At 44.0% G+C, this 27,814-nt stretch overlaps 1 protein-coding gene across 1 annotated transcript in view; it reads right to left on the reverse strand.

Annotated features, from left to right (window-relative positions):
• Positions 1-1,065: 1,065 nt before the first annotated feature.
• Positions 1,066-27,814, reverse strand: part of LOC126263218 (UDP-glucosyltransferase 2-like) — an 85,772-nt gene continuing 59,023 nt past the window's right edge. The window contains exons 5-7 of the mRNA XM_049960287.1: positions 19,246-19,468; positions 7,743-7,962; positions 1,066-1,705 (exon numbers count right to left, since the gene is read on the reverse strand). Of these exons, the coding sequence (XP_049816244.1) occupies positions 1,405-1,705; positions 7,743-7,962; positions 19,246-19,468 (744 nt within the window). The 3' untranslated portion in view covers positions 1,066-1,404. The remainder of the gene's footprint in view (positions 1,706-7,742; positions 7,963-19,245; positions 19,469-27,814) is intronic.

Genomic DNA, 27,814 nt, shown 5'->3' on the forward strand with positions numbered 1-27,814 from the left:
TATGATTTGTTTCGTGTTTCTGCGTTTTTATCTTTGTTTGGTTGGCTTTTGTAGGTTGCGGAGGCAAGACGCATATCAAACTGAGGTCTGTTAAGAAATTTTAATTATTTGTTAATTATTACTTGAGAATATAGTTCATTATTATTATAAACATGAGTGAAAAATTTTTTGTAACTTCAATTCTTCTCTCAATAAGCATTATCTGTGTTAATGCAAGGAGCGCAGCCATTGATGATAGCGATTTGTATCGCATTTTTATCTGTGTTTAATACGAAAGTATCAAAGGTTTGCTCGATGAAAATTAATCTAAATAGTGAACAATATAAAAATAGAGTTTAATAAGCATTAATTCAAATACTTATCCTGTTAAGAGGAAATTTTCTCCAACAATAGAAAGTCTCTGTCAATTGTGTGCCGCCATCTTAACAATTATCTCAGCGACAAATTCAAATTACGCAACTCTGCAGACATAAATGCCGAAGGTAATAAAAACGTGTAAAAATATATGTGCACCTGTGATCCCGAACTCATTTTAATGAAAATAATTCGAATCAGATTGGTTCTTTAAAAACAGTGCTCCTAGCACAATCCATATAACAAACTTTTCTTGCTGATGTCTGGAGCCGAAATTAATTACGCACGAGTTGCGAAGAATATTGTTTCAGGTAACATACGTCAGTGTTGTGCGCGGCTGATATTCGATGGTTTTAATGATGATTTTGCTGAAGATAACCGTTGCCATCATAATCAATAGTTGTGTAGAATTTGTTGTATGAACTGTGATTTAGTGGCACTTACACAACCCACAACAACACTTTAACACAACGTTAACTCGGATTTCTTTAACAGCTTGACCAAATCTATAGCCGGGAGAAAAAATTATTTTGTAATTACTCACTGTAATGAAATAACATTATCATTTTCATTAACAAATTAGTTAAATAGCAAGCCACTGACTAACACAGCGAGCGCCACATACTTCAGGAAAATTATGGGAACTCATGGGGAAGGATGGACTTAATGGAAGTTTTATCGATTCACTGTGAAGAGATAATGGCACTGAGGTCGTCATAAAGATTTTATTATTGAAATAAGATGCAAAACTCGGATATAAGTGCTCTCGTACTCCTCTAGTAGGCACGTGTCTGTGCTGGCCACAGCACTTCGACACTGTAGCTGCCAGCTTATTAAAGATGAAGAAAATTAATTCTTACACTGTTGCTACACTGTTACATTCAATGCAAATCATGACCAGTGACTCTTGCTGACGAAATCTTCATTTTTGTAAAACAAAGTTACATTCCATATGCTCATTTAATTGTTTCTGCAATCACAGAGAGTCTCAGTGTAGTCCATATCACTTAGTCAACGCAGTTAGAAACTTTGAAACGTAGTCCAGCGAACTCACTTCATCTTCTTTTCCATCTTCTTCGCGTGCTTTGAGCTCTTTTTGATGTTGAAGAGCCTCAGAATCTTGCACACCACCAAGTACGTTAAGACGGTAACAGCCGACGCAGCCGCTATCACGAAGGCAGCGACGTCTAGCAGCAGGTACTGGTACCAGGCCAGGTCCAGCGCGGCGGACCTCAGGTGCGGCGCCCCCCGGTGCCTGATGACGTACTCCACCCAGTACACCGCCTCCTCCAGCGGCGGCCGGGGGCGGTCCCGGAACAGCCGAGACAGCTGCTTGGCGCGCTCGCGGTACCTGTCAACAAATGCTGCATTGTTGCTAACATTCAGGAATGCTTGGTGCTAAGAAGACTGCATAAATTTCATAAATGTCTTTTTCCAAAGAGGCAATATGACGCCTGTATTTAAAAATCCGCCCCGCTCCCCACCATCCCGAATTTTTCTAGTATTTGGAAGCATTCCTTTGACCACAGGTAGTACAAATACATGTTTACTCACACAGGTAGCGAAAAGCTTGTCGAACCACATTTCAATAGTTTTCACGTAATGCGAATTACCAACATGTGCCTCTCATGGTCTCTTCGCAATACATTTATGGCTTTTGTAGTCAACTGTAACAGTTCGTGGTCAACGGATTGAAGCAGACGTTTTAATGCATCTGACTACGTACTCTTTGACGCCATTTTAACATCCATAGAGATGCTGATTGCCGGTATACCAACACGCTATGCACATTTATCGTAATTATTGTACTACGACTACTTGCACTACGTGTTCAAAATTCACTCTCTTTCAGAAAAAAACCAAGAGTACTAATATCAGGCAATGGAGAATCGAAAGTTGTGCATGATGTCGCTTGACGATAAATGTATTCTCCTGCGTAATTCAGTGTTTTGCATTAGTCGTTTGTCGTCCGTATGACAAATCATAATTTAAGAAAGATCGCCGTTTATGCTGTCTAAAAGTTCGTTTGCTCCGAAGTCTATAACGTCATGCATATGTAAGCTAGGAATTCAGCCACGTAGAACTGGTACAAGGTAAGGTAAATTCGTGACAGTGGGCTGGGGCCTCGCCGCGGACAATTCGGCTAGGTGACCACTTCGGGCCGGCCAGCTACAAGGACGAGCAGTGTGGCCGAAATGCGGAACATCCCACTACGGGGGATTTTGACGGCTGTTGCTCGCATGGCGTATATGCAGGAGACGCTCCAAGAAATAAAAGAGTGCAAGACAAGCCTACAGACGGCGTCTTATATCTCTTTCAGAAGCTGTAATACACTGAAGAGCAAAGAAATTGGTACACCTGCCTAATATCGTGTAGGGCCTCCGCGAGAATACAGAACTGCCGCAACACAAAGTGGCTTGGACTCGACTAATGTCTGAAGTCGTGATGAAGGGAACTGACACCATGAATCCTGCAGGACTGCCCATAAATCCGTAACAATACGAGGGAGGTGGAGATCTCTTCTGAACAGCTCGTTACAAGACATGCCAGATATGCGCAATAATATTCATGTCTGGAGACAGAGTCGTATTAGACGTACCACGGGTCCCATATCATTCCAACTGCACACGCCCTACACCACTGCAGAGTCTCCACCAGCTTGAACATTCCCCTGCTGACATGCAGGGTCCATGGATTCATGTGGTTTTCTCCATACCCGTACGCGTCCATCCCCTCGAAACGATTTGAAACGAGACTTGTCCGACCAGGCAGCTTTTTTCAAGTCATCAACAGTCCAATTTCGGTGTTGACGCGCCCATGCGAGGCGTAAGGTTCAAATGGCTCTGAGCACTATGGGACTTAACATCTGTGGTCATCAGTCCCCTAGAACTTAGAACTACTTAAACCTAACTAACCTAAGGACATCACACACATCCATGCCCGAGGCAGGATTCGAACCTGCGACCGTAGCAGTCGCGCGGTTCCGGACTGAGCGCCTGAACCGCTAGACCACCGCGGCCGGCGCGAGGCGTAAGGCTTTGTGTCGTGCATTCATTAAGCGTACACGAGTGGGCCTTCTGCTCCGAAAGCCCATATCGATGACGATTCGTTGAATGGTTCGCAAGCTGACACTTGTGGATGGCCAAGCATTGAAATCTGCAGTAATTTGCGGAAGGGTTGCTCTTCTGTCACGTTGAACGATTCTGTTCAGTCGTTGTTGGCCCCATTCTTCCAGAATCTTTTTCCGGCCGCAGCGATGACGGAAATTTGATGTTTTAACGGATACCTTATATTCACGGTACGCTTGTGAAATAGTGATAAGGGACAATCTCCATTTCATCGCTACCTCGGAGATCCTGTATCCCGTCGCTGGTGCGCCGATTATAATACCACGTTCAAATTCACTTAAATCTGGATAAACTGCCATTGTAGCAGCAGTAACTGATCTAACAACTGCGCCAGACACTTATTGTCTTACCGCAGCGCCGTTTTCTGCTTGTTTACATATCTCTGTATTTGAATACGCATGCCTATACCAGTTTCTTTGGCGCTTCAGTGTAATTCACAGTAAGTATTGAAGCAAATTTGAATACATTTGCGATCTCAGAAGAAGGAGGTGTATCCTTGGCACAACAGTATTTCAGTTACTATTTCACTGTGAATAAAGATTTTCACAATGAACCTTTGAATTAACAATTTCCAAATGCTCCATGAGATTTCAACATACGATATCTCAGATGATAGCATTACACTACAGGTATGATCTCTACAAGATACGTATCTTTAGCTGTTTTATTTCTTTATTTATTACGTTTTTATATCATTTCATTCTGCTAATGCCTCTCACAACATCTCATCCTCCTCAGTTACATAGCAACTGAATACAGAATGGCCGGCCGGGGTGGCCGAGCGGTTGTAGGCGCTACAGTCTGGAACCGCGCGACTGCTACGGTCGCGGGTTCGAATCCTGCCTCAGGCGTGGATGTGTGTGATGTACTTAGGTTAGTTAGGTTTAAGTAGTTCTAAGTTCTAGGGGACTGATGACCTCAGAAGTTAAGTCCCATAGTGCTCAGAGCTTTGAGCCAATACAGCACGAATACATCAGGTTTTGTAATACTGGTGGAGTACATATTTAACGAAGAGTTTACTATTTTGCCAGTAATTTTATTTATATATTCATAACAAGCGATGATACAAAACCATGGTAATTTAAGAAGTGGTCAGTCGCATATATTAACTGACACCACCTTGGAGAAAGGGTGCCAAAAGGCGCTTCTGACAAGCAGGCCTAATAATTGTTCGAGCAATTTTTAATGGCAGTCTGTTGTCATTTATCACGAGTGCACTTGCGCGAGGATACTAGCCCATTTGTTTATAGGCAAACCTTTATTTATGTTTATTGTGAACTATCGGAGTGTGATCGGATGTTTATAACATATCTTCATTTAAATATGTTGTAATACGTTAGTTTAGTCTGGGGAGTGGCCGAGTCGAATCAAATGAAATATGTAGAGTTTAAGAACGATATATTTTTCGTTATACTCCTTTAAGCCAATGGAACAGTAGCTGGAAGTCAAGTGGAAACTGCGACTTTTCGAATGAAGAGCTCAAGGGAGCGACTCCAGACACGATGTTCGGTCTACAAGAGGGCAGACCTGTCTATGGTATCGTGTGGATTCTGATGCAGTGGCTGATAATTGTTCACACTGAACGGCCACTACCATACTTCATTTTCTCAAGGGATTTATATTTTGAGTTGTCTGTATGTGTTCTAGACCAGAATTCTTTTTTCGCTTGCTTACGGAATTGAGAATAGACAGAGTGTAAGTTTCTACTCATCATCTCACATGTGTTAGTTTGGTTAACCCTCATGTTGAACTCTGAACTGATTTGAGCTGGTGAATATGTCGTATATTGCGACCACGAAATGGGCTTAGTTTCCGCGTATCTTTGATGACTATTTAGTTTGGGAATTTCGCTACCATTCTCGTAACGCTCTCAATGTAACTTTACTGCATTTAATAAGGGTATTTTCCGCCTGTATTTCTAATTAATATCGTAGGATCACTTCCAATTTATTTGAGATGTCCTTTCTCGAATAAACGTTATTCAACATAGTTCTCCGTCTCTACCTTAGTTACAGACATTAAAATAGAACTGTTGTTATTCATAGATTATTTTGTATTTCCGTGAATTTTATTAACTCGCAATTCTAGTCGATGCATAGACTATTTGACTGCAGGATCACTACTACAGGTTATTATTTACAGCGAAACAGCTGCGGGGCATGAAAGCCAACGTGCGCGGCTTGACCCTTTGCCTACATCGAGCTATTCTTAAACAGAGTCGTGCATAGCCCAGATACCTAAAGTAACGCAGGTAAAGAGGCAACTGGTTTGTTCGTATGGGATGCTGTTTAGAAGTGCTACTCAGCTTACTGTTTGCTTCTGACTATACTGCAGCAGACTGAGAGGGCAGACAAGGGAACAATGACAGCATGGGGTCTGGTTTGGCGAATATTGACAATTATTATTCAGAAGAAGAACTCGTGATCATTCTGATAACTGTTAAGAACTGCTGGACACGGCCGGTACATCAGAATCAGTATTCCATACTGTTAACAAAATTAAATCGACCGTGCATAGCTTTCATAAAATATTTTAAAAATTGACGTAATGAGGTAGTATTATGCTACTCAATAATGACAAATTACAAACAAATTAAAAAGTATTTCCTTCTAGTTGTACATAAATGCATAACATCGTTAAACCTTCGACCACTGCGAAGACACCTCTCTGCTGACGGAATCTAACAACAATGAGGTTCATTATATTATGAAAATGTCGAACGAAGCCTCCGAAGCTCTGGTGAATGCCAGTAACCACTGTCGGTCTGGAAAGGAGAAAAGTAAGTGTGCCTTTATGTAAAATTGTGGTAAAACGATAAGCAACTAATTTTTCAGTCTAGGTTCTACAGTTTGAATTACAACATTGTTTTTGTAAAAAATTGTGTACGTACTGTCTGACTTGTAGATAATGTCGCCCTTCAATAAACAACGATAAGCGTTAATTTATGGATGTTAGTTTACGAAGTACGTCTTACAAGGAGATTGCTAGAAACGTAGATATAGTGTAGAGGTTCGTAGGAGAAACAAGTTATTGATAGGCAACAGCAGTCACTATATGCATGGGAAATATAAGGATCACTGTTTTGCTGATATACCACAAAACAATACTTACCATCATCTCGAATTACTAGTACCGTAGTCAGTCAGGATGCGCAAGAAACATAGTAGTTTGAAAATTTCAGCTTTTTTCATGTAGTGGAAAATAAAGTAAACCCAAAAATTAAACAACGTTCTACAGGGCTCGCGACGCTAACAGATTACTTGTCGTAGACTGTTACTAGGCAGCTCTATGTTGATATCAACAGGTTTCTTATTGCTGTTTTGTCAAATAATGACAGCTTTGGAAACTCGTGGCTTTTTTTATGGTACAGAAAGGTGATAGCACACACGTAGTTATTCGTAAGTATCTCTGGGGTTGGTTTCAGAAGAAGGCTACGTGGAAAGTACGAGACATGCCGAAAACAGACACATGTCAGTGCACAGAGTATGTTCCCATGTTTTTAACTCACGTTGCAGGTGCTTAATATGAACACTAGTTGTGTCGTGGCAGACGGCAGCACATGCGAACAGTTAATTGAAGTTGTTGAAAGGAACTGCGTGGTAAGGCATGACAGCAGACTGGTTTGGCTTTCTGTTCGTATGGTTGCCTATCTGCAGGCAAGAAGCAATACGATTAGATCTTAATTATCGGGTGTTTTGTGTACACGTTACGACGTTATTACTCCTTGGTTGAGCGCTCTGCAGCCATGGCACGCGCGTGTTACAACTCAATATGCTATACGTCATTTTCTCTATATTCTGCAGTTTTCCGACCATCGTCTTTGCGCCTCCGTTGGTGCTTATGAATAACGCTGTGCTTTGTTTGCAGCGGGGTTAACAGACAATATAAATTTTCTGTTCGACAATAATTTTCTGCACTAGCTGTCGTGACTACGATTAAAATACCCTCTTATTTTGCAGTCCTCGCTACGGTACAGTCGTACATCGCCAGGCCGTCGCATTTTTAAAATCTATGACTAACCTATATTTTTGACTGTAGCCAAAAAGGTACGTTCCATGGGTTGCAGCATACACCTGGAAATGGATACACAACCAAAACTGTGCAGTAACGAAGGATATAATAGAAAACGAAATTTTAGTTCAAATATCCATAGCGAGGTAATAGTTATTCACGAAAAATGCATCACCCTTTTAAAACACTCTGGACAATAGGTTTAGGTAGCAGCCTGCATCCTCCACCTTTCCTGTGTGAGTTCCTCACCTCGGATCGTTGAGGAGGGCGTCCATGGCGCTGGTCAGCGACTGGTGCGTGATGTCCTTGTACTCGAGCTTGATGCCGGCTCCCAGGGACTCCACCTTGAGGGCGTTGAGGAACTGGTCGCCAAACATGGGCATGCACAGCATCGGCACCCCAGCCCACAGCGCCTCCTGGGTCCCCATCAGGCCAGAGTGCGTTATGAACAGCCGCACGTTTGGGTGATCTGCGCAACAAAAACGGATTGAGGACACTCACTTTATTTCCTGATCGTAATCCGTGAGTGTACTGCCACGTCAGCCAGTGGGAGGATACAGGGTATATCGAGTTTAAATGCAGATACTCCTACTGGTGACTGCGTACGGTGTACCAAACAACATTACGTGAGCATTTACATTCGCAGACTGATAATTATAGCTGCGAGGTGTGTTTTTTAAGTAAGTACCGTTCTGAAATTAAAAAAAAAGACGTGCTAAGATATCTCAATAATTTTATTTTTACATTAAAGCCTGTACCTTAATCTACTTTTTTACATATTTTCCGTCAATATTGAGGCACTTGTCATAACGTTGTACCAGGTTTTGAATACCTTCCTCATAGAAGTCTGCTGCCTGACTTGTTAACCACTGCATCACCACTGTTTTGACTTCGTCATCGTCTTGAAGACGCTGACCGCCCAGGTGTTTCTTCAAGTGCAGGAACAGATGGTAGTCACTGGGCGCAAGATCGGTGCTGTACGGAGGATGATCTAGAGTTTCCCATCGGAAATATGTGATGAGATCTTTGGTCTGATTCGCCACATACGGACGGGCATTGTCTTGCAGCAAAACGATACCCTTGCTCTACTTCCGTGGACTGTTGCCTTGATTCTGGTGTGACGTAGGCCACCCATGTTTCATCGCCCGTAACAATTTGGCTTAAGAAATCATCACCGTCGTTGTGGTACCGCTCAAGGAAAGTCAATGCACTGTCTAAACGTTTGGTTTTTTGCACAACCGTCAACATTTTCGGTACCCAACGTACTTTCGATAATTCAAGTGATTGGTCACAATGCCATATAAAACATTACGTAATCGTAAAGCGTCTGTTTTCTCTCACCTTATTGTCCACTTCCTGTACCAAACCGAAGGTCGCCCACTCCATTGTTGATAATGTACATTTGTGGGGCCATCTTTAAATGCTCTCACCCTCTTTCTTACCATTCCATCACTCATAATGTTTTCTCCGTAAACTGCACAGATCTCACGATGAATATCGATCGCTTTTAGGCCTTTACCACTAACGAATCTTATAACAGCCCGTACTTCACAGTCGGCGGGACTCACGATTATCAGAGGAATCTTAAACACTCAGTACACAACGAAAACAAGGAAGAATCGGACTATAATGGCGTCAGTGCGTAGATTAAGGTACAGGCTTTCATGTAAAAATAAAATTATTGAGATATCTTAGCACGTCTTTTTTTAATTTCAAAACGGTACTTACTTAAAAAACACATCTCGTATTACAACTCGTAAGCGTTTAGGTTGGTCAATACCTCCAATTACACGTGGAAAGAGCAAGCCATTAAAGCTAATTTCCCCCTGGGCAGCAGATCGGGTGTTGAAGTGCAGGCGCGTGGACGAAAACGGCCAGTCTATACTGACAGGCATAGTCCACTTAGTGGCGCAGTTAATGCCATGCAGCAAAAAGTTAGGTCCTAAAGATTGTGGCGTGTTTGTCGGAAGACTATTCAAGGCACAGAAGAAACGACCAACACACTGATGCGTGTACCCATTAAGGTACCACATATAAAAATATCTGCACTTATACCTGTTACACCATGTACAGGGGTTGGACAAAACTGCGGAAACAGCGCGAGAAATGCATGCTTGAACATAAATAAAGGTACTAGCCAAGCCTACAGGTTGCGCTGTTGTATTTCACCATAAATGGTACCTCTGCAATGTCCTCAACACTTTGCAAGAGTCAGTCGTGGTCAGAGCAGTTGTGAGAGCATCGTGTCAGAGATAAGTGAATTCGAGTGTGGGCAACTTCTTGGTGTTCGTATGCTGGATGCTTTCGTAACCAACGGATCCGAGATGTTTGGTGTTTCAAGTGGCACCGCAGATTTATGCCGCATACAGGCAAACCGGAAAACATAGGCTGTCACAGTGCCAATGCTGATGAGGGTGTCTTTCAAGTAATCGCGATGGACGGCCATTGAAGAGCATTGTGACGAAAAATAAGAGGCAACACCTGCTAACGTCTTTGCAGACGTGAATATCGCATTCACGAACACAACGCCAAAAAAACACGAAGGAAGCTCCATAATCCGGGAACTGGAGGGCGAACTGGAATTACCAAACCGCTCATCGGTGATGCAAATGCCCGTACGTCAAAGCGTGGTGCCGGTGCCATAAAACCTGGTCTTTGGAGCAATGGAACGAAGTTATTTGGTCAGGTGTGTCTTGTTTCACACTGTTTCTGACTTCTGGTCAGTTTACGGCGCAAGTGTGAAACACAGCTGGCAGCTGGGGTTTGATGATAATTTAGGCAGCCGGATTGTGGTGTTCCACGGGCCCCTTGATTGCTCTGTAAAGTGGCATTACTGCCACAGGCTTTGTGGCCATTTTGACTCATCATTTCCACCCCATAATACAATGTTTGTTCCGCAGTGATGATGTTGTATTATAAGACGAGAGGGTCCCTGTTCAGATAGTTCACCACGTCCAGAACTCGTTTTGTGAGCACGAGGATGAATTGACGCATCTCCCCTGGCCACAAGTCACCAGGTCTTAATATTACTGACCCTTCGTGGCGCGCTTTGGACAGAAGGGTATGTGATCACTATCTATCTCTATCATAGTTAGCTGAACTTGCCACAATGTTGCAGGAAAAATGGTGTAAGATTGCCTTGAAAAATATAAACGACCTGTATTTATCCATTCATAGGCGACTGGAAGCTGTTTTGAATGCCAACAGGTTTCCTACACCGTATTAGGCTCGGTAATGTGTTGTATTCCTGGTGTTTGCGTATTTTTGTCCACCCCTTATGTATTTGCATTGTTGTGGTGGGTCATATTAGACACGGTAATGTGTTATGCCTTCCCCATGAACCATAGACCTTGCCGTTGGTAGGGAGGCTTGCGTGCCTCAGCGATACAGATGGCCGTACCGTAGGTGCAACCACAACGGAGGGGTATCTGTTGAGAGGCCAGACAAACGTGTGGTTCCTGAAGAGGGGCAGCAGCCTTTTCAGTAGTTGCAGGGGCAACAGTCAGGATGATTGACTGACCTGGCATTGCAACATTAACCAAAACAGCATTGCTGTGCTCGTACTGCGGACGGCTGAAAGCAAGGGGAAACTACGGCCGTAATTTTTCCCGAGGGCATGCAGCTTTACTGTATGGTAAATGATGATGGCGTCCTCTTGGGTAAAATATTCCTGAGGTAAAATAGTCCCCCATTCGGATCTCCGGGCGGGGACTACTCAAGAGGTCGTCGTTATCAGGAGAAAGAAAACGCGTTCTACGGATCGGAGCGTGGAATGTCAGATCTTTTAACCGGGCAGGTAGATTAGAAAATTTAAAAAGGGAAATGGATAGGTTAAAGTTAGATATAGTGGGAATTAGTGAAGTTCGGTGGCAGTAGGAACAAGACTTTTGGTCAGGTGAATACAGGGTTATAAGTACAAGATCAAATAGGGGTAATGCAGGAGTAGGTTTAATAATAAATAAAAATATAGGAGTGCGGGTAAGCTACTACAAACAGCATAGTGAACGCATTATTGTGGCCAAGATAGACACAAAAAGCCCACGCCTACTACAGTAGTACAAGTTTATATGCCAACTAGCTCTGCAGATGACGAAGAAAATGATGAAATGTGTGATGAAATAAAAGAAATTATTCAGATAGTGAAGGGAGACGAAAATTTAATAGTCATGGGTGACTGGAATTCGAGAGTAGGAAAAGGTAGAGAAGGAAACGTAGTAGGTGAATATGGATTGGGGCTAAGAAATGAAAGAGGAAGCCGCCTGGTAGACTTTTGCACAGAGCATAACTTAATCATAGCTTACACTTGGTTCAAGAATCATGAAAGAAGGTTGTATACATGGAAGAAGCCTGGAGATACTGACAGGTTTAAGATAGATTATATAATGGTAAGACAGAGATTTAGGAACCGGGTTTTAAATTGTAAGACATTTCCAGGGGCAGATGTGGACTCTGACCACAATCTATTGGATATGAACTGTAGATTAAAACTGAAGAAACTGCAAAAAGGTGAGAATTTAAGGAGATAGGACCTGGAGAAACTGACTAAACCAGAGGTTGAACAGAGTTTCAGGGAGAGCATTAGGGCACAATTGACAGGAATGGGGGAAAGAAGTACAGTAGAAGAAGAATGGGTAGCTCGGATGAAGTAGTGAAGGCTGCAGAGGATCAAGTAGGTAAAAAGACGAGGGCTAGTAGAAAATGGTTCAAATGGCTCTGAGCACTATGGGACTCAACTGCTGAGGTCATTAGTCCCCTAGAACTTAGAACTAGTTAAACCTAACTAACCTAAGGACATCACAAACATCCATGCCCGAGGCAGGATTCGAACCTGCGACCGTAGCGGTCTTGCGGTTCCAGACTGCAGCGCCTTTAACCGCACGGCCACTTCGGCCGGCGGCTAGTAGAACTCCTTGGGTAACAGAAGAAATATTTAATTTAATTGATGAAAGGAGAAAATATAAAAATGCAGTAAACGATGCAGGTAAAAAGGAATACAGACGTCTCAAAAATGAGATCGACAGGAAGTGCAAAATGGCTTAGCAAAGATGGCTTGAGGACAAATGTAAAGATGTAGAGGCTTATATCAATAGGGGTAAGATAGATACTGCCTACAGGAAAATTAAAGAGACCCTTGGAGAAAAGAGAACCACTTGTATGAATATCAAGAACTCAGATGTGAACCCAGTTCTAAGCAAAGAAGGGAAAGCAGAAAGGTGGAAGGAGTATATAGAGGATCTATACTGGGGCGATGTTCTTGAGGACAATATTACGGAAATGGAAGAGGATGTAGATGAAGATTGGGAGATACGAAACTGCGTGAAGAGTTTGACAGAACACTGAAAGACCTAAGTCGAAACAAGGCCCCGGGAGTAGACAACATTCCATTAGAACTACTGACGGCCTTGGGAGAGCCAGGCCTGACAAAACTCTACCATCTGGCGAGCAAGATGTATGAGACAGGCGAAATACCCTCAGACTTCAAGAAGAATATAATAATTCCAATCCCAAAGAAAAACTATCAGTTTAATAAGTCACAGCTGCAAAATACAAACACGATTTCTTTACAGACGAATGGAAAAACTGGTAGAAGCCGACCTTGGGGAAGATCATTTTGGATTCCGTAGAAATATTGGAACACGTGAGGCATTACTGACCTTACGAGTTATCTTAGGAGAAAGATTAAGGAAAGGCAAACCTACGTTTCTAGCATTTGTAGACTTAGAGAAAGTTTTTGACAATGTTGACTGGAATACTCTCTTTCAAATTCTAAAGGTGGCAGGGGTAAAATACAGGGAGCGAAAGGCTATTTACAATTTGTACAGAAATCAGATGGCAGTTATAAGAGTCGAGGGGCATGGAAGGGAAGCAGTGGTTGGGAAGGGAGTGAGACAGGGTTGTAGCCTCTCCCCGATGTTATTCAATCTGTATATTGAGCAAGCACAAGCAGTAAAGGAAACAAAATAAAAGTTCGGAGTAGGTATTAAAATGGAGAAGAAATAAAAACTTTGAGGTTCGCCGATGACATTGTAATTCTATCAGAGACAGCAAAGGATTTGGAAGAGCAGTTGAACGGAATGGACAGTGTCTTGAAAAGACGATATAAGATGAACATCAACAAAAGCAAAACGAGGATAATGGAATGTAGTCGAATTAAGTCGGGTGATGCTGAGGGAATTAGATTAGGAAATGAGACACTTGAAGTAGTAAAGGAGTTTTGTTATTTGGGGAGCAAAATAACTGATAATGGTCGAAGTAGAGAAGATATAAAATGTAGACTGGCAATGGCAAGGAAAGCGTTTCTGAAGAAGAGAAATTTTTTAACATCGAGTATAGATTTAAATGTCAGGAAGTCGTTTCTGAAAGTATTTGTATGGAGTGTAGCCATGTATGGAAGTGAAACGTGGACGATAAATAGTTTGGACAAGAAGAGAATAGAAGCTTTCGAAATGTGGTGCTACAGATGAATGCTGAAGATTAGATGTGTAGATCACATAACTAATGATGAAGTATTGAATAGAATTGGGAAGATGAGGAGTATGTGGCACAACTTGACAAAAAGAAGGGACCGGTTAGTAGGATATGTTCTGAGGCATCAAGGGATCACCAATTTAACATTGGAGGGCAGCGTGGAGGGTAAAAATCGTAGAGGGAGACCAAGAGTTGAATACACTAAGCAGATTCAGAAGGATGTAGGTTGCAGTAAGTACTGGGAGATGAAGAAGCTTGCACAGGATAGGGTAGCATGGAGAGTTGCATCAAACCAGTCTCAGGACTGAAGACCACAACAACAACAACAATGTGTTATGATTTTGGTGCTTCCATTTTTCTGTCCAACCACTGTAAATCAGACGTAGATCCCCAAGTGGTAAGTTCGTCAGCGCACTTCACGACAGCGACCACTCTGAGCCCGAAAAATTGTGCCCGCTGAAATCTATGAACTGGCGGTATATACGTGGACTGTTCGATCAACTATTTCGTCAGGAGAAACTGTATAATGAGCATTATTTCTTAATCCGCTACTCTTTACCCTCCCACCTGGTCACCACAAACACCACAGATTGTAACCCCCCCCTCCCTCCCTTCCCCGATATATTTATATTTCTGTGTATTAATGTTCACTTAAGTTTGCGGGACTTCGACGAGCAAAAGGGGTTCGGTATATCAGATATACCTAGATGGCTATTGAACTGAAGTGTGTGCCTAAGCCAGCCCATACATTGGATAGTATACTTATAGGGAAGTCATAAGTCACTTTTAGTCCAAACTCACTCATCCTACTTAGCGCCAAAAGTAAGTTTCTTTGATCTAGTTCACATTAAGAACATTTCAGGTATTTAGTTAATTCCCTGTAATTGTTTGACACTACTTCTTACATCCAACTTTTGACGCTGTCGTCTAAGAAATTAGTTTTCCCATGTACTTCTAATGGCTGTCATGCTCATATCATTCCGCGATCTTCAAACTGTTCATAACTCTTTATCCTTCACAATGAGCTTCACAAAATTATTTTCATGTATTTTCATTTTCTATAACAACTCCAATATTTGTTCTTACCACTTTCAAAGAATGAAATATTTAGAATAAAACTTGTTTCCTGCTCTTCCGGGCTTCAGACCCACAGTTACCCTTGCCAGAAGACACCGACTGACTCACTCAAACGATTCCAAAGCGCGCGGTCCACCTGTGTTTCCCCGATAGTTGGCTCGAAACTATAGCGTCCAGAACCTTCTGGGACGTCACTGATGTCGGAGGCCCCGGAAATGAGCTGCTGATATCGATGTTTAGTAACTGCAACGATAATGGTGCCCTTATAAGCTTTCTGAATTATGTTGGGCTAGACTGAAATAAAATTTTCTTGGTAGTTTGGCCGCGTGTGTTTGTGTTAAAACTCGAAGATATTCATCGCTTTCAGCGTCAGGAGGGGACTGACTTCTAGGACCGATGTGTGTCAGTTATATAGTAGTGGAAAGCTACACTCAACACATTCCTTAAGGCGTACAAGAACGCGCGCACTCAAGCGAACGGGAAAAGTCCCGTGTGATTGGACGCGACACAAAGCACGCGTCAGTGGAACCTGCTAGCGATACCAGTTCTCGCTTTCTCTGCATTATATGGTGTGGCAGTGGACAATACGTAAACAAATCTTTAAATATACATGAAAAGTGGATGAACGGACGGGAAAAGAGAGGACTTTCTACATTTATTCGAAGATTCACTCTTTCACAAGACGAGTACACACTCATATCGAAGTTAATTGTGGAAGAGCTAGGATAATTATAGGCTCCTACTGGATGTCGTGTAATAGAAGTTAGTGAAGGAGGATAACGTGATGATAAAAAGAATTACTTTTACGGAGAAGTTATCAGCTGCTATTTAGATTCCATACCATTGGTGAATCCGGATCTGTCAATAAACTACACTTTCAGTACGTAAACAAAATTTGTTCAGCACCACACCTCTTCGAGGTCTGAACGGTATGTCTTTCTCGGGAGTGATATGAAGGCAGAGCTGATATTTCGTTTTTAATTTCCCCTGCCGAGAATTCTTCCGGGTTGTATGGCCGTGGTCCATGGAACTCTTCTATCCCTGACGTTCCGTCCAAAGCTACGTTGGACATCTTCGGAGGTGTTCCTGGTTGTCGGCAAGGATAGAAGAGTTCCATGGACCACGGCCATACAACCTGCAAGAATTCTCGGCAGCTGAAACATCTGGTCGTGAAAGCCTTCATTGTGTGATTAATTTCCTCTCCTGTTGACTGCGGTCAACAGTCTTTTAATGTACCTCATATTTCACGTAATGTTTTATCACGTTTGCTCCTTACGTCAAAAAGACACGGCTTCAGTTCATATTGTTAGTTAAATCACCACCGTGTTCTCTGCACAAAGGTGCTATATTCTGCCTAATTTTTCCTCGAAATCGCTTCGTTATAACACTGTGAGAGCAGTGCAATGCGCGGCTGCAGACATCTTCATCGCTTGACAAGTATGATTCAACGTTTCGACTTCTGTCAGCAGCGTAAAATGAGTATACATAGCAGATATCTTTCAAATCTGCTGCTTCACGGTACGGTCCGTAACGGTAGAGCTGCAAAGCGCTTGTGTCGAAAAATTTTTGGAATTCCAATCCATAACATATTGGGTGCTTATAATTAAAATGCAACTACTCAGTGAGGTCCAGTGTAGCTATCGCATGGCAGCGAAACTTGATAGGTGTGTTACTGCTTTAATGCGAAATCTATTTACGCTTGAATATAATTTACTTCCAAGTGTGTGCAGGCCTGGCGTTGTACACAGTTTGTATGTCAGTATGACATCCGCGCTGTCATTTCACAAGTCATAAAGTGAGTAAAAAGTGTGGCTATCGAAAAGACAGACCCTGCACTGTTAGTGAAAAAGTTTTCTGTGAACGGCAGCAATTACCCAGTGCTTCATTGAGAGAGTACTCCGACAGAAACGTCTCAGGAAAGGCACGATGTCATTAAATGGTTTAAAGAGGATGATAATGAAATTCGTAAACCCGGGTGAGTTTGATGTGGCACCTGGAAGAGGAAGGCGACCTATCACGGTGGAAGTTACTAATGAGGTTGCTCTTGCTGTACCTGACCGTACACCACCTGCCACGAGTAATACCAGTGCTCGTGGAGCGTCGCCAGAATTGTCTATCCCATGGTCAACACTACGTACGTTTTGCGGTCTACGAGGTGTGGCTAGAAAAAAACCGGACTAGTACTGGTGAAACAATAAAACGAATGCAATAAGGCTGAAAGTCGCGTGGCCTGTCACGTGACTCTCGCTCCGCCTACTGCTCGAGTTTCATCTGCCTCCTGCACTCAGTCTGCCCGTGGCGTCTGTTTTAAGTAGTTGACGTTTTGTCTGTGCGTCGGAAAATGTTGAGCGTACAGAAAGAACAGCGTGTTAACATCAAATTTTGTTTCAAACTAGGAAAATCTACAAGTGAAACGTTTGTAATGTTACAACAAGTGTACGGCGATGATTATTTATCGCGAAGTGTTTGAGTGGTTTAAACGATTTAAAGATGGCCGCGAAGACACCAGTGATGACACTCGCACTGGCAGACCATTGTCAGCAAAAACTGATGCAAACACTGAAAAAATCGGTAAACTTGTTCGACTAGATCGCCGTTTAACAATCAGAGCAGTGTCTGAGTTAACAGGAGTTGACAAGGAAAGTGTCGAACAAGTTTACCGATTTTTTCAATGTTTCCATCAGTTTTTGCTGACAATGGTCTGCCAGTGCGAGTGTCATCACTGGTGTCTTCGCGGCCATCTTTAAATCGTTTAAACCACTCAAACACTTGTGTTCGCGATAAACAATCATCGCCGTACACTAGTTGTAACATTACAAACGTTTCACTTGCAGATTTTCCTTGTTTGAAACAAAATTTGATGTTAACACGCTGTTCTTTCTGTACGCTCAACATTTTCCGACGCACAGACAAAACGTCAACTACTTAAAACAGACGCCACGGGCAGACTGAGTGCAGGAGGCAGATGAAACTCGAGCAGTAGGCGGAGCGAGAGTCACGTGACAGGCCACGCGACTTTCAGCCTTATTGCATTCGTTTTATTGTTTCACCAGTACTAGTCCGGTTTTTTTCTAGCCACACCTCGTATTATACAATGCTACCCGTTCAAGATCCAGATGGTACAGTAGCTGAAACCTAATGACCCGCAGCAACGTTTTGAATTTTCTTAACACGGATCAAATTTGATGACGTGTGGCCGGCCAATATTGTATGGAAGGACGTGGCATTTTTACTCTGCAGGTTTCAGTCATTACACAGAACGGCCGATTTTGGGGTACTATTAAACAGAGTGTTGTCCACGAAGAGCCACTGCACTCGCCGTTTATGACTCAGCGGTGTGGATTCGGAAGTAGCTTTACTCTCCGTCCGTTCTTCATTGAAGAAAATACACGCAGACGGCCCGTCAGGTGTATGGGATTCTTGCTTTGGAAAAGCGCAACTGTGTGGAAACCACAGTTTTCATTCAAGATGGGGGAACACCTCAGGTCGTTCACCCAGTGATCTGTTTCATGCAGCCTTGCGCGAACGTGCTATCCGCAGAGGTTTTCCAGATACATGACCTGCAAGATCATTTTATCTGCATCGATGTGAGTTTTGGCTCTGTGTATATCTAAAACAACGCGTTTACCGGGGACGCGATTAGTCTCTACACCTGGTGATCAAATTTAGGACTATTTTTTTCAGCGTAAATCGATTCCGCATTACCATTTTAGCGTACGTACACGTTTTGCTACCGTACGATAATTCACACTTCGCGAATAGTTGCACTTTAATTTTAACCACACGCTACGTGATGGACTGAGGTGTTCCTGGAAATGTTTTCGAGAAATGCACTTTGTTGCTCTACCTAACCTACTCTACTATGAAGTGGGACATTTGGAAGTGATTCGATCTTCTGACTTATTTTACGTACAGTCGGTGTATCAGAACTTTACTTACTACGTCCCCTCTACATCCCCTACGCGCCTGTAATAGGTATGTTGAGACACCCTGTACACGTGACTTTTCTTCCGTGCAGTGTGCAGAGACCGGCTGGGAGTACCGAGCAAAGCAGTCTCCGCAAGTCTGTTGACTCCTCTTGCGCGCCAAAAGCAAGGTGTAAATTAGGCACTGAAACACAAGACTCGTACACCACATGCAAAGGGACCACTGTATCCGTGCAAAGGGAGCCATGCAGGTCCTCCCAGCGTACACTGTTACTACTCACTGAGCACGTCGTTCTGCGGCATCCACTTGCGCGCGAGCACGTTGGCCGGGAGCGGCGGCAGCTTGGCGGGGTCGACCCTCCACAGCACGCGCTGCGGCAGCGCCGAGAACACGGCCAGCAGCGCGGCCATCTTGTCCGGCGAGAACGTGTCGCAGCGCACCATGGTGCCGAGGCTGAAGAACACCACCCCCTGCGGGCTGTCGTCCAGGAACCGCTGCAGCTCCTGCAGACAAGCACCACTCTCATGTTGCGTCAGGGGCAAGAAAACCTGGCTGGTAGACTCTGGCTTGAGTTAAATTGAGGACGCAGCTTGCGGGTCCCATCTTTTCTCAGTGAGCCCTTTCTCAGAATTACTGTCTCTGACAAACTGCCTGTACGCTTCTGTCTCGCCTTCTTCCGCCAACGTTCGTCTGATCATTTTTCTGACGTTTCGCCAGCACGAGTCGCTGGCATTGTCAAAGTTTCATCCTCCATTGCTGGTGATAGACTGGAACCGAGCTCGGGGCCGCAGACTATACGTACGACAGTCACTCCAAAAGAAATGCACACTATTTTTCTAAAAATACAGTTTTCATTCTGCATCTGTGAAAGTTTTACAGTGTGTAGATACATCCTTCCTGCTTGTTTTCAAACTTAGTTCAACTTGTTCCCGTGAGTGGCGCCGTCACACCATGTCTTCAAGATGGCTGCTACACTTGACGTTCGTCAGAAGCAACGTGCTATCATAGAATTCCTGTGCTGTGAAAACGAGACAGTGGGAAACATCCAGAAGAGATTGAAAAAGGTGTATGGAGATGCTGCTGTCGATCGCAGTACAGTTAGTCGGTGGGCAAGGAGGTTACGTGATGAAAGCGGGCACGGCAATATTGAGGACTGTCCTCGCAGCGGCAGGCCTCATACTGCACACACTCCAGACATTGTGCAGTGTGTTAACGAATTGGTGACTGCTGACAGACGCATCACAGTGAACGAATTGTCACGCTACGTTGGGATAGGGGAAGGAAGTGTTTGCAGAATACTGAAAGTGTTGGCGTTAAAAATGGTTTGTGCCAGGTGGGTTCCCAGGATGTTGACAGTGGCTCACAAAGAAACAATAAAAACGGTATGCAGCGAACTTTTGGAACAGTACGAGAATGGTGGGGATGAATTTCTTGGAAGAATTGTAAGTGATGAAACAAGGCTCCATCATTTTTCACCAGAGACGAAGAGGCAATCAATGGAGTGGCATCATGCAAATTCACCCAAGGAAAAAAAAATTCAAAACCACACCTTCTGCTGGAAAAGTTATGGCCACGGTGTTTTTCGATTCTGAGGGATTCTTGCTTGTGGACATCATGCCAAGTGGAACCACCATAAACTCTGATGCATATGTGGCGACACTGAAGAAACTTCAAGCTCGACTGAGTCGTGTTCGACCACATCGGCAAAAGCAGGATGTTTTGCTGTTACACGACAATGCACAGCCATATGTCAGTCAAAAAACCATGGAAGCGATCGCAAAACTCGGATGAACAACACTGAAACACCCGCCTTACAGTCCTGGCTTGGCTCCATGTGACTAGCATCTCTTTGGGAAACTGAAAGACTCTCTTCGTGGAACAAGGTTTCAAGATGATGATCCCTTGTGCACGCTGCCAAACAGTGGCTCCAACAGATTGGTCCAGAATTTTACCGTGCGGGTATACAGGCGCTGGTTCCAAGACGGCGTAAGGCAGTGGAGAGGGATGGAAATTACGTGGAGAAATGAAAATATTGTTCCTAAACGATGTATCTCCACACTGTAGAACTTTCAAACAGGTAGAATAAAAGATATATTTAAAAAAATAGTGTGCATTTCTTTTGGAGTGACCCTTGTACTTGGCGCGCCAACGTCCGAGGGCTTCTCCGCGGTCATTTCCGGTGCGATTCTCTTGCTACCTGCGACGATTGTTGACTGCAGCACGGGGAGCGAGGATCCGTTTACCTTGAGGCTTTCCTCTTTCTTGTTGAAGCTCTTCTCGTGTTTGTTTATTTCTACAGCTTCTCTGATCAAGCTGGTGTGATAGTTCTTCTCTACGGCCAGAACTACCGTGTCGGCGAATTTTACTACGTGGTCGGTCTCACACAGCGAGTGCTCTTTTACAGCCGATTGCTACTGCCTGTCGATAAGGGAAATGCAACCATTGTAATGAAGACCGAAGATTAAGAGTAGAAGATCCGGGGCCTATTAGGTCAGTCGACGCACCGAAAACCGACACAGCGTATCACATTGAATACGAATCGGTTAATCAAGACGTCTTCTCTGTCGACGGAATTACAGAGGAATGTGCGCGACACAGAAGTCCTACCACCTCGGCTGTATGGATTAAAATTTTTCAAATGTGTGTGAAATCTTATGGGACTTAACTGCTAAGGTCATCAGTCCCTAAGCTTACACACTACTTAACCTAAATTATCCTAAGACAAACCCACACACCCATGCCCGAGGGAGGACTCGAACCTCCGCCAGGACCAGCCGCTGTATGGATTACCTAAGATCCATAAGAAAAACGTTCCACAAAGAACGATTGTTAGCGCTCCTGGCTCACCGACGTATAAACTGGCAAAACACTTGGCCTGCTCCAGCCACACGTGGAGAAGATTGACACATACATTAAGGACTCAGGACATTTCATTGAGAAGCTGAAGAAACTAAAACTTGCGCGAAACGACGTCCTGGTCAGCTTTGATGTTGTTTCTTTGTTTACAGGAGTGCCACTCAGGGACTTTTTGGAGTACATCGGTTCCATCTTCCCTCAAGACATCACCAAGCTCTTTCATGCATGTCTCACCACGAGCTATTTCACGTGAAATGGTAACTTCTGCGAACAGCCGGAAGGCATCGCCATGGGTAGTCCTGTTAGTCCCAGTGGTGGCCAACTTCTTCATGGGACACTTCTAAGTACAGGCTCTGGACTTGGTGACTTGCAAACCTAAGGTGTGGTACAGATACGTCGATGATACCTTCATTGTGTGGAGGCATGGTGAAGATCAGATCGGTGACTTCTTAAGACGCTTGAACAGTCTCCATGCCAACATAAAATTTACTATGGAAATAGAGAAGGGCAAAAAACTACCTTTCCTAGACGTGCTGGTCACAAGGGATGGTGAAAACCTGGGACACAGCATGTTTCGAAAACCGACACACCCGGACCGACACCTGCACAAACTATCAAACCACCACCCGAGCCGCGCGGAGTGGCCGCGCGGTTAGAGGCGCTATGTCACTAACTCCGCGGTCCCTCCCGCCGGAGGTTCGTCCTTCCTCGAGCATGGGTGTGTGTGTTGTTGTTAGCATAAGTAGTTTCAGTAATGTGTAAAGCTAAGGACTGATGACGTCAGCAGTTTGGTCCCTTAGGAATTCACACACATTTGAACTTTCTTTTCACCACCCGAACCAGAAAAGAGACATGATTAATAGGCTAGTAACGCGGGCAAGACGAATACGTCGGCCACCGCACCTTAGACGCAAAATACTTTGAAAGTGTTCTGAGGAGCAACTGCTACTCCACAAGTGATTTTAGAAGTATAACAGAGCCAAACACTCGGCGAAGCGAGAAATCAGAAAAAGAAATGTCGGGCACGGCCTTTCTGTCACACATTCCCACAGTGACGGACAGAATCGGCCGATCGGACGTATATTGCACAAAAAGGCGTAAAGACTATTTACAAACCGACAAAGAAAATCAAAGAGTGTCTCAGATGGGCAGAAGAGGAAAGGTACCCACTTGCAATGCCAGGAATGTACCGCATACCATGCACATGCGGAAAAGTTCATGTTGGAATTACTGGACGACCGATCAACACCAGGATTGCAGAATAAAAACGACGTTGCAGGTTGGGGCAGGTGGATAAATCGGTCGTGGCAGAGCACGATCTGTGTGAGACCGACCACGTATTAAAATTCGCCGACTCGGAAGTTCTGGTTGTATAGAAGAGCTAGCACAACAGCTTGTTCAGGAAAGCTGTAGAAATTCACAAACTCGACAAAAGCTTCAATAAGAAAGAGAAAAGCCTCAAGGTAAACGAATCCTGGCTTCCTGTGCTGCAGCGAACGATCGTTGCTGGTAGGAAGATATACGCACCGGAAATGTCCGCGGAGAAACCCTCGGACGTTGGCACGCCAGGTATATATAGTTTGCGGCCGCGAACTCGGCTCCAGTCCACCACCAGCAATGGAGGGTGAAACCTTGGCCATTGACTCGTGCTGGAGAAACGTCAGAAAAATCATCAGACGACAGTCGCCCGGAGAACCCGAGACAGATGCCAACAGACAGTTTGTCAAGAAATGCCCACGAAAGCCTTAACAATTTTGTATTACTGTCTCTGTTGTGGTCTTCAGTCCGAAGAGTTTTGAAGTAGAGTTCCACACTTTGTTCAAAAATGGTTCAAATGGCTCTAAGCACTATGGGACTTAACATCTGAGGTCAACAGTCCCCTAGACTAAGAACTAGTTAAACCTAACTAACTTAAGGGCATCACAAACATCCATGCCTGAGGCAGGATTCGAGCCTGCGACCGTAGCAGCAGCAGCGCGGTTCTCGACTGAAGCGCCTAGAACCGCTCGGCCACAGCGGCCGGCGCCCACACTTTGTAATCAGCCCTACGCAACCCTCTCTTGTTCTGCTAAATATTCCACTTGAACCAACTTACATTAGTCAAACAGTGCTCTCCTTCGGCAAAATTTATTCTCTATCCCTCTTCTCCAGTTTTAGTATTGTGGTCATAACCGAGATTTATGTCGCAGAAACTACCAGGTACATCATAAGTATGGAATCACCCTTTTAAAATAAAAACGGGTGTATAAACTAAAATTTGATGGGAAGAAGGGGGGGAGGAAGGGAGAGAGAAAACATGGCGGCCATTTTGGAAGCAGCCTTTTAGATGGAACTAGCAATTTTCAAGTGGAGAAATAGTAATTCGTTTGAGAATGTCATTCTCCAGGTATGACTGATGTTTCTTCCTTAGAGGTAACATCAAAGCTGGTGGCCTTAACACAAGAGAGATCGTCCCGATATCAGGAGAGAGCAGCACCTGTGTTACTACACTACATTTCAACCTGATTAGTGCGGTGGAGAAAATTATCGCAGAACTCTGTGAAACTGAGCATCGCGAGCAAACCAAAAACTGGGCGATCAGAAACGGTTACAGATGAAGCAGCAGCAACCGCAGTTCCGATATCGCTCAGTGGGAATTCAGAGTGCAGTTTTCTCTGCATCTCGCTGCAAAATGGACTCAGTCGAATAGATTTCTGTTTGTCTGCGACACAGACACCTTCGCGGAATTTCGTGTGAAGTTTCCTCATCGCACTCAAGGTAATCGGTGGTCTGTTAGTGTGGTGTTGGTTGGGAACCTCTGCGACGACACGAGTTCTCCTCTATTCTGATGTCAGGACGATTTCAACGCATTCCGAGTGTGTTCACACTATCAGCTTTCGTGTCACCTGCAAGGTAGGAACATCAGTCGTAAATAGAGAGTGATTAAACATATGCTCAAAAATATAACCACCATTTTTTTCAAGAATAAATCGCTATGCACTTAATATCTAGATAACCCCTTTCCAATGGAAAACTGCCAGTGGCATTAAAAATGACGACCTTCAAAGTGACCACCGTGTTGGTAACATACCCTACACGTTTCCCACCCCCCACCCCCATTTCCTTTCTTATACTCTGGAGTAGACAGAGCAAATGTGGGTTGAAGAAAATTTCATGCACGTAAAGATAGGCAATTCGAGTAATCCGCTCCAAATGCGGAAGATGTATGCCGGGTTGCCTATCATAATGTGCATGGAATATTTTCCACAACAGTTCTATGTCGCCATCCCGTTATTTGACTTTGCGTGCAAGGCTCTCCCCAATGCACAGCGTCGTTCTGCTACCGTACCTCTGCAGTGGGGACTGGCCATCACGATGCTATCATACTCACGATGGTTAATAAAGTTAATGAGTCAGTCAAGAAGGCTAGAACGGTAATTTTGCTAGAGAGGGCAATTAAGCAGTTGTTAGCATCCTAATTAGACGATGAATGGACGACATTAACTTTCATTGTGATGGACGTAGAAGAATTGTGGGTAAAGATTAAGTTGATTGTTGCACAAAATTCGGAGAAAGCTAAGAAAATAGGGACTGTTGCATCCTCGGTTCAAAATAGAATTCCGATATGTCGACAGGCAAAGCGCAATAGAAATTCGTGCGTTTACAAAAGACTGATGAATGGAGCAGTTGGAAACTTCTACAGACATATGTTAGCGAAAGATCTTGCCGAGAACAAGGGAACATTTTGATCCAACGTGAAATCACTAAGCGCGTCGAAGGATTCTGCTATCCAGTCATTCGTAGACCATTCTTGTGTGTGCAATTTAAATTTCACGTTTAAAACAACATTCACATAAGAGGACTGCACAGACATACCATCGTTTGACAGTCTGAAAGACATACAGGGCTATTACAAATGACTGAAGCGATTTCATAAATTCACTGTAGCTCCATTCATTGACATATGGTCACGACACACTACAGATACGTAGAAAAACATATAAAGTTTTGTTCGGCTGAAGCCGCACTTCAGGTTTCTGCCGGCAGAGCTCTCGAGAGCGCAGTGAGACAAAATGGCGACAGGAGCCGAGAAAGCGTATGTCATGCTTGAAATGCACTCACATCAGTCAGTCATAACAGTGCAACGACACTTCAGGACGAAGTTCAACAAAGATCCACCAACTGCTAACTCCATTCGGCGATGGTATGCGCAGTTTAAAGCTTCTGGATGCCTCTGTAAGGGGAAATCAACGGGTCGGCCTGCAGTGAGCGAAGAAACGGTTGAACGCGTGCGGGAGAGTTTCACGCGTAGCCCGCGGAAGTCGACGAATAAAGCAAGCAGGGAGCTAAACGTACCACAGCCGACGGTTTGGAAAATCTTACGGAAAAGGCTAAAGCAGAAGCCTTACCGTTTACAATTGCTACAAGCCCTGACACCCGATGACAAAGTCAAACGCTTTGAATTTTCGGCGCGGTTGCAACAGCTCGTGGAAGAGGATGCGTTCAGTGCGAAACTTGTTTTCAGTGATGAAGCAACATTTTTTCTAATGGTGAATTGAACAGACACAATGTGCGAATCTGGGCGCTAGAGAATCCTGACGCATTCGTGCAGCACATTCGCAATTCACCACAAGTTAAAGTGTTTTGTGCAATCTCACGGTTTAAAGTTTACAGCCCCTTTTTCTTCTGCGAAAAAAACGTTACAGGACACGTGTATCTGGACATGCTGGAAAATTGGCTCATGACACAACTGGAGACCGACAGCGCAGACTTCATCTTTCAACAGGATGATGTTCGGCATTTCTTAAACAGGAGATTGGAAAACCGATGGATCGGTCGTGGTGGAGATCATGATCAGCAATTCATGTCATGGCCTCCACGCTCTCCCTACTTAACCCCATGCGATTTCTTTCTGTGGGGTTTTGTGAAAGATTCAGTGTTTAAGCCTCCTCTACCAAGAAACGTGCCAGAACTGCGAGCTCGCATGAACGATGCTTTCGAACTCATTGATGAGGACATGCTGCGCCGAGTGTGGGAGGAACTTGATTATCGGCTTGATGTCTGCCGAATCACTAAAGGGGCACATATCGAACATTTGTGAACGCCTAAAAAAACTTTTTGAGTTTTTGTATGTGTGTGCAAAACATTGTGAAAATATCTCAAATAATAAAGTTATTGTAGAGCTGTGAAATTTCTTCAATCATTTGTAATAACCCTGTATAAACAGGCATATATGGCGTTGAGAAGCATCTGGAATGGTAGAACATGGGTAAGTCGGCAGGTGCAGATGGAAACACAATTTTTTGGAAATTTGTGGTAACTTCCCATGGGACCAAACTGCTGAGGTCATCGGTCCCTAGGCTTACTCACTACTTAATCTAACTTAAACTAACCTACACTAAGGATGACACATACACCCATTCCCGAGGGAGGACTCGAACCTCCGACGGGAGGAGCCCCGCGAATCGTGTCAAGGCGACTCAGACCGCACGGTTACCCCTCGCAGCTATGGAAACCCAATTCGCTTTTACAAAGAGTACTCATTGGCATAATCCGCGTAATTAGCTTGTTTTTATCGCGAATCTCTTGCTGCAAGAGACTTCACAAAAGCGCACGTGCCTCCCGTCTATAAGAATATTACAAACCAGTATCCTGAACGTCCGTTTGCTGCACAATTCTTCAGCTTGTTCCAAGTTTGAATATATTTCCTTCAGGGGGAATAGCTTAAATCCACAAATAAAAGGGGATGTGGAAAGTATGGCTCGTCCGAAGCTGAAGTTCACCTCACTTCTCATCATGTCCGGGGAACCACAGATTAGGGTAACAGGCTGATTCCATATTGCTAGATTTCAGGGAATCTTTTGTTACATGTCACAGTACAGACTGTTAACGAAGGTCTGAGCATACGGATTAGGTTCTCACACATGTGAATGGCTCAAAGATTTTTTAACTAATGCGACTGTTTATCAGATACAAGGGTATTGTCAGTAGTGCCCCAGGGACTTTGTTAGGAC

This window comes from Schistocerca nitens, chromosome 6 (assembly GCF_023898315.1).
Source record: "Schistocerca nitens isolate TAMUIC-IGC-003100 chromosome 6, iqSchNite1.1, whole genome shotgun sequence".
In the NCBI taxonomy this organism is placed as follows: domain Eukaryota; kingdom Metazoa; phylum Arthropoda; class Insecta; order Orthoptera; family Acrididae; genus Schistocerca; species Schistocerca nitens.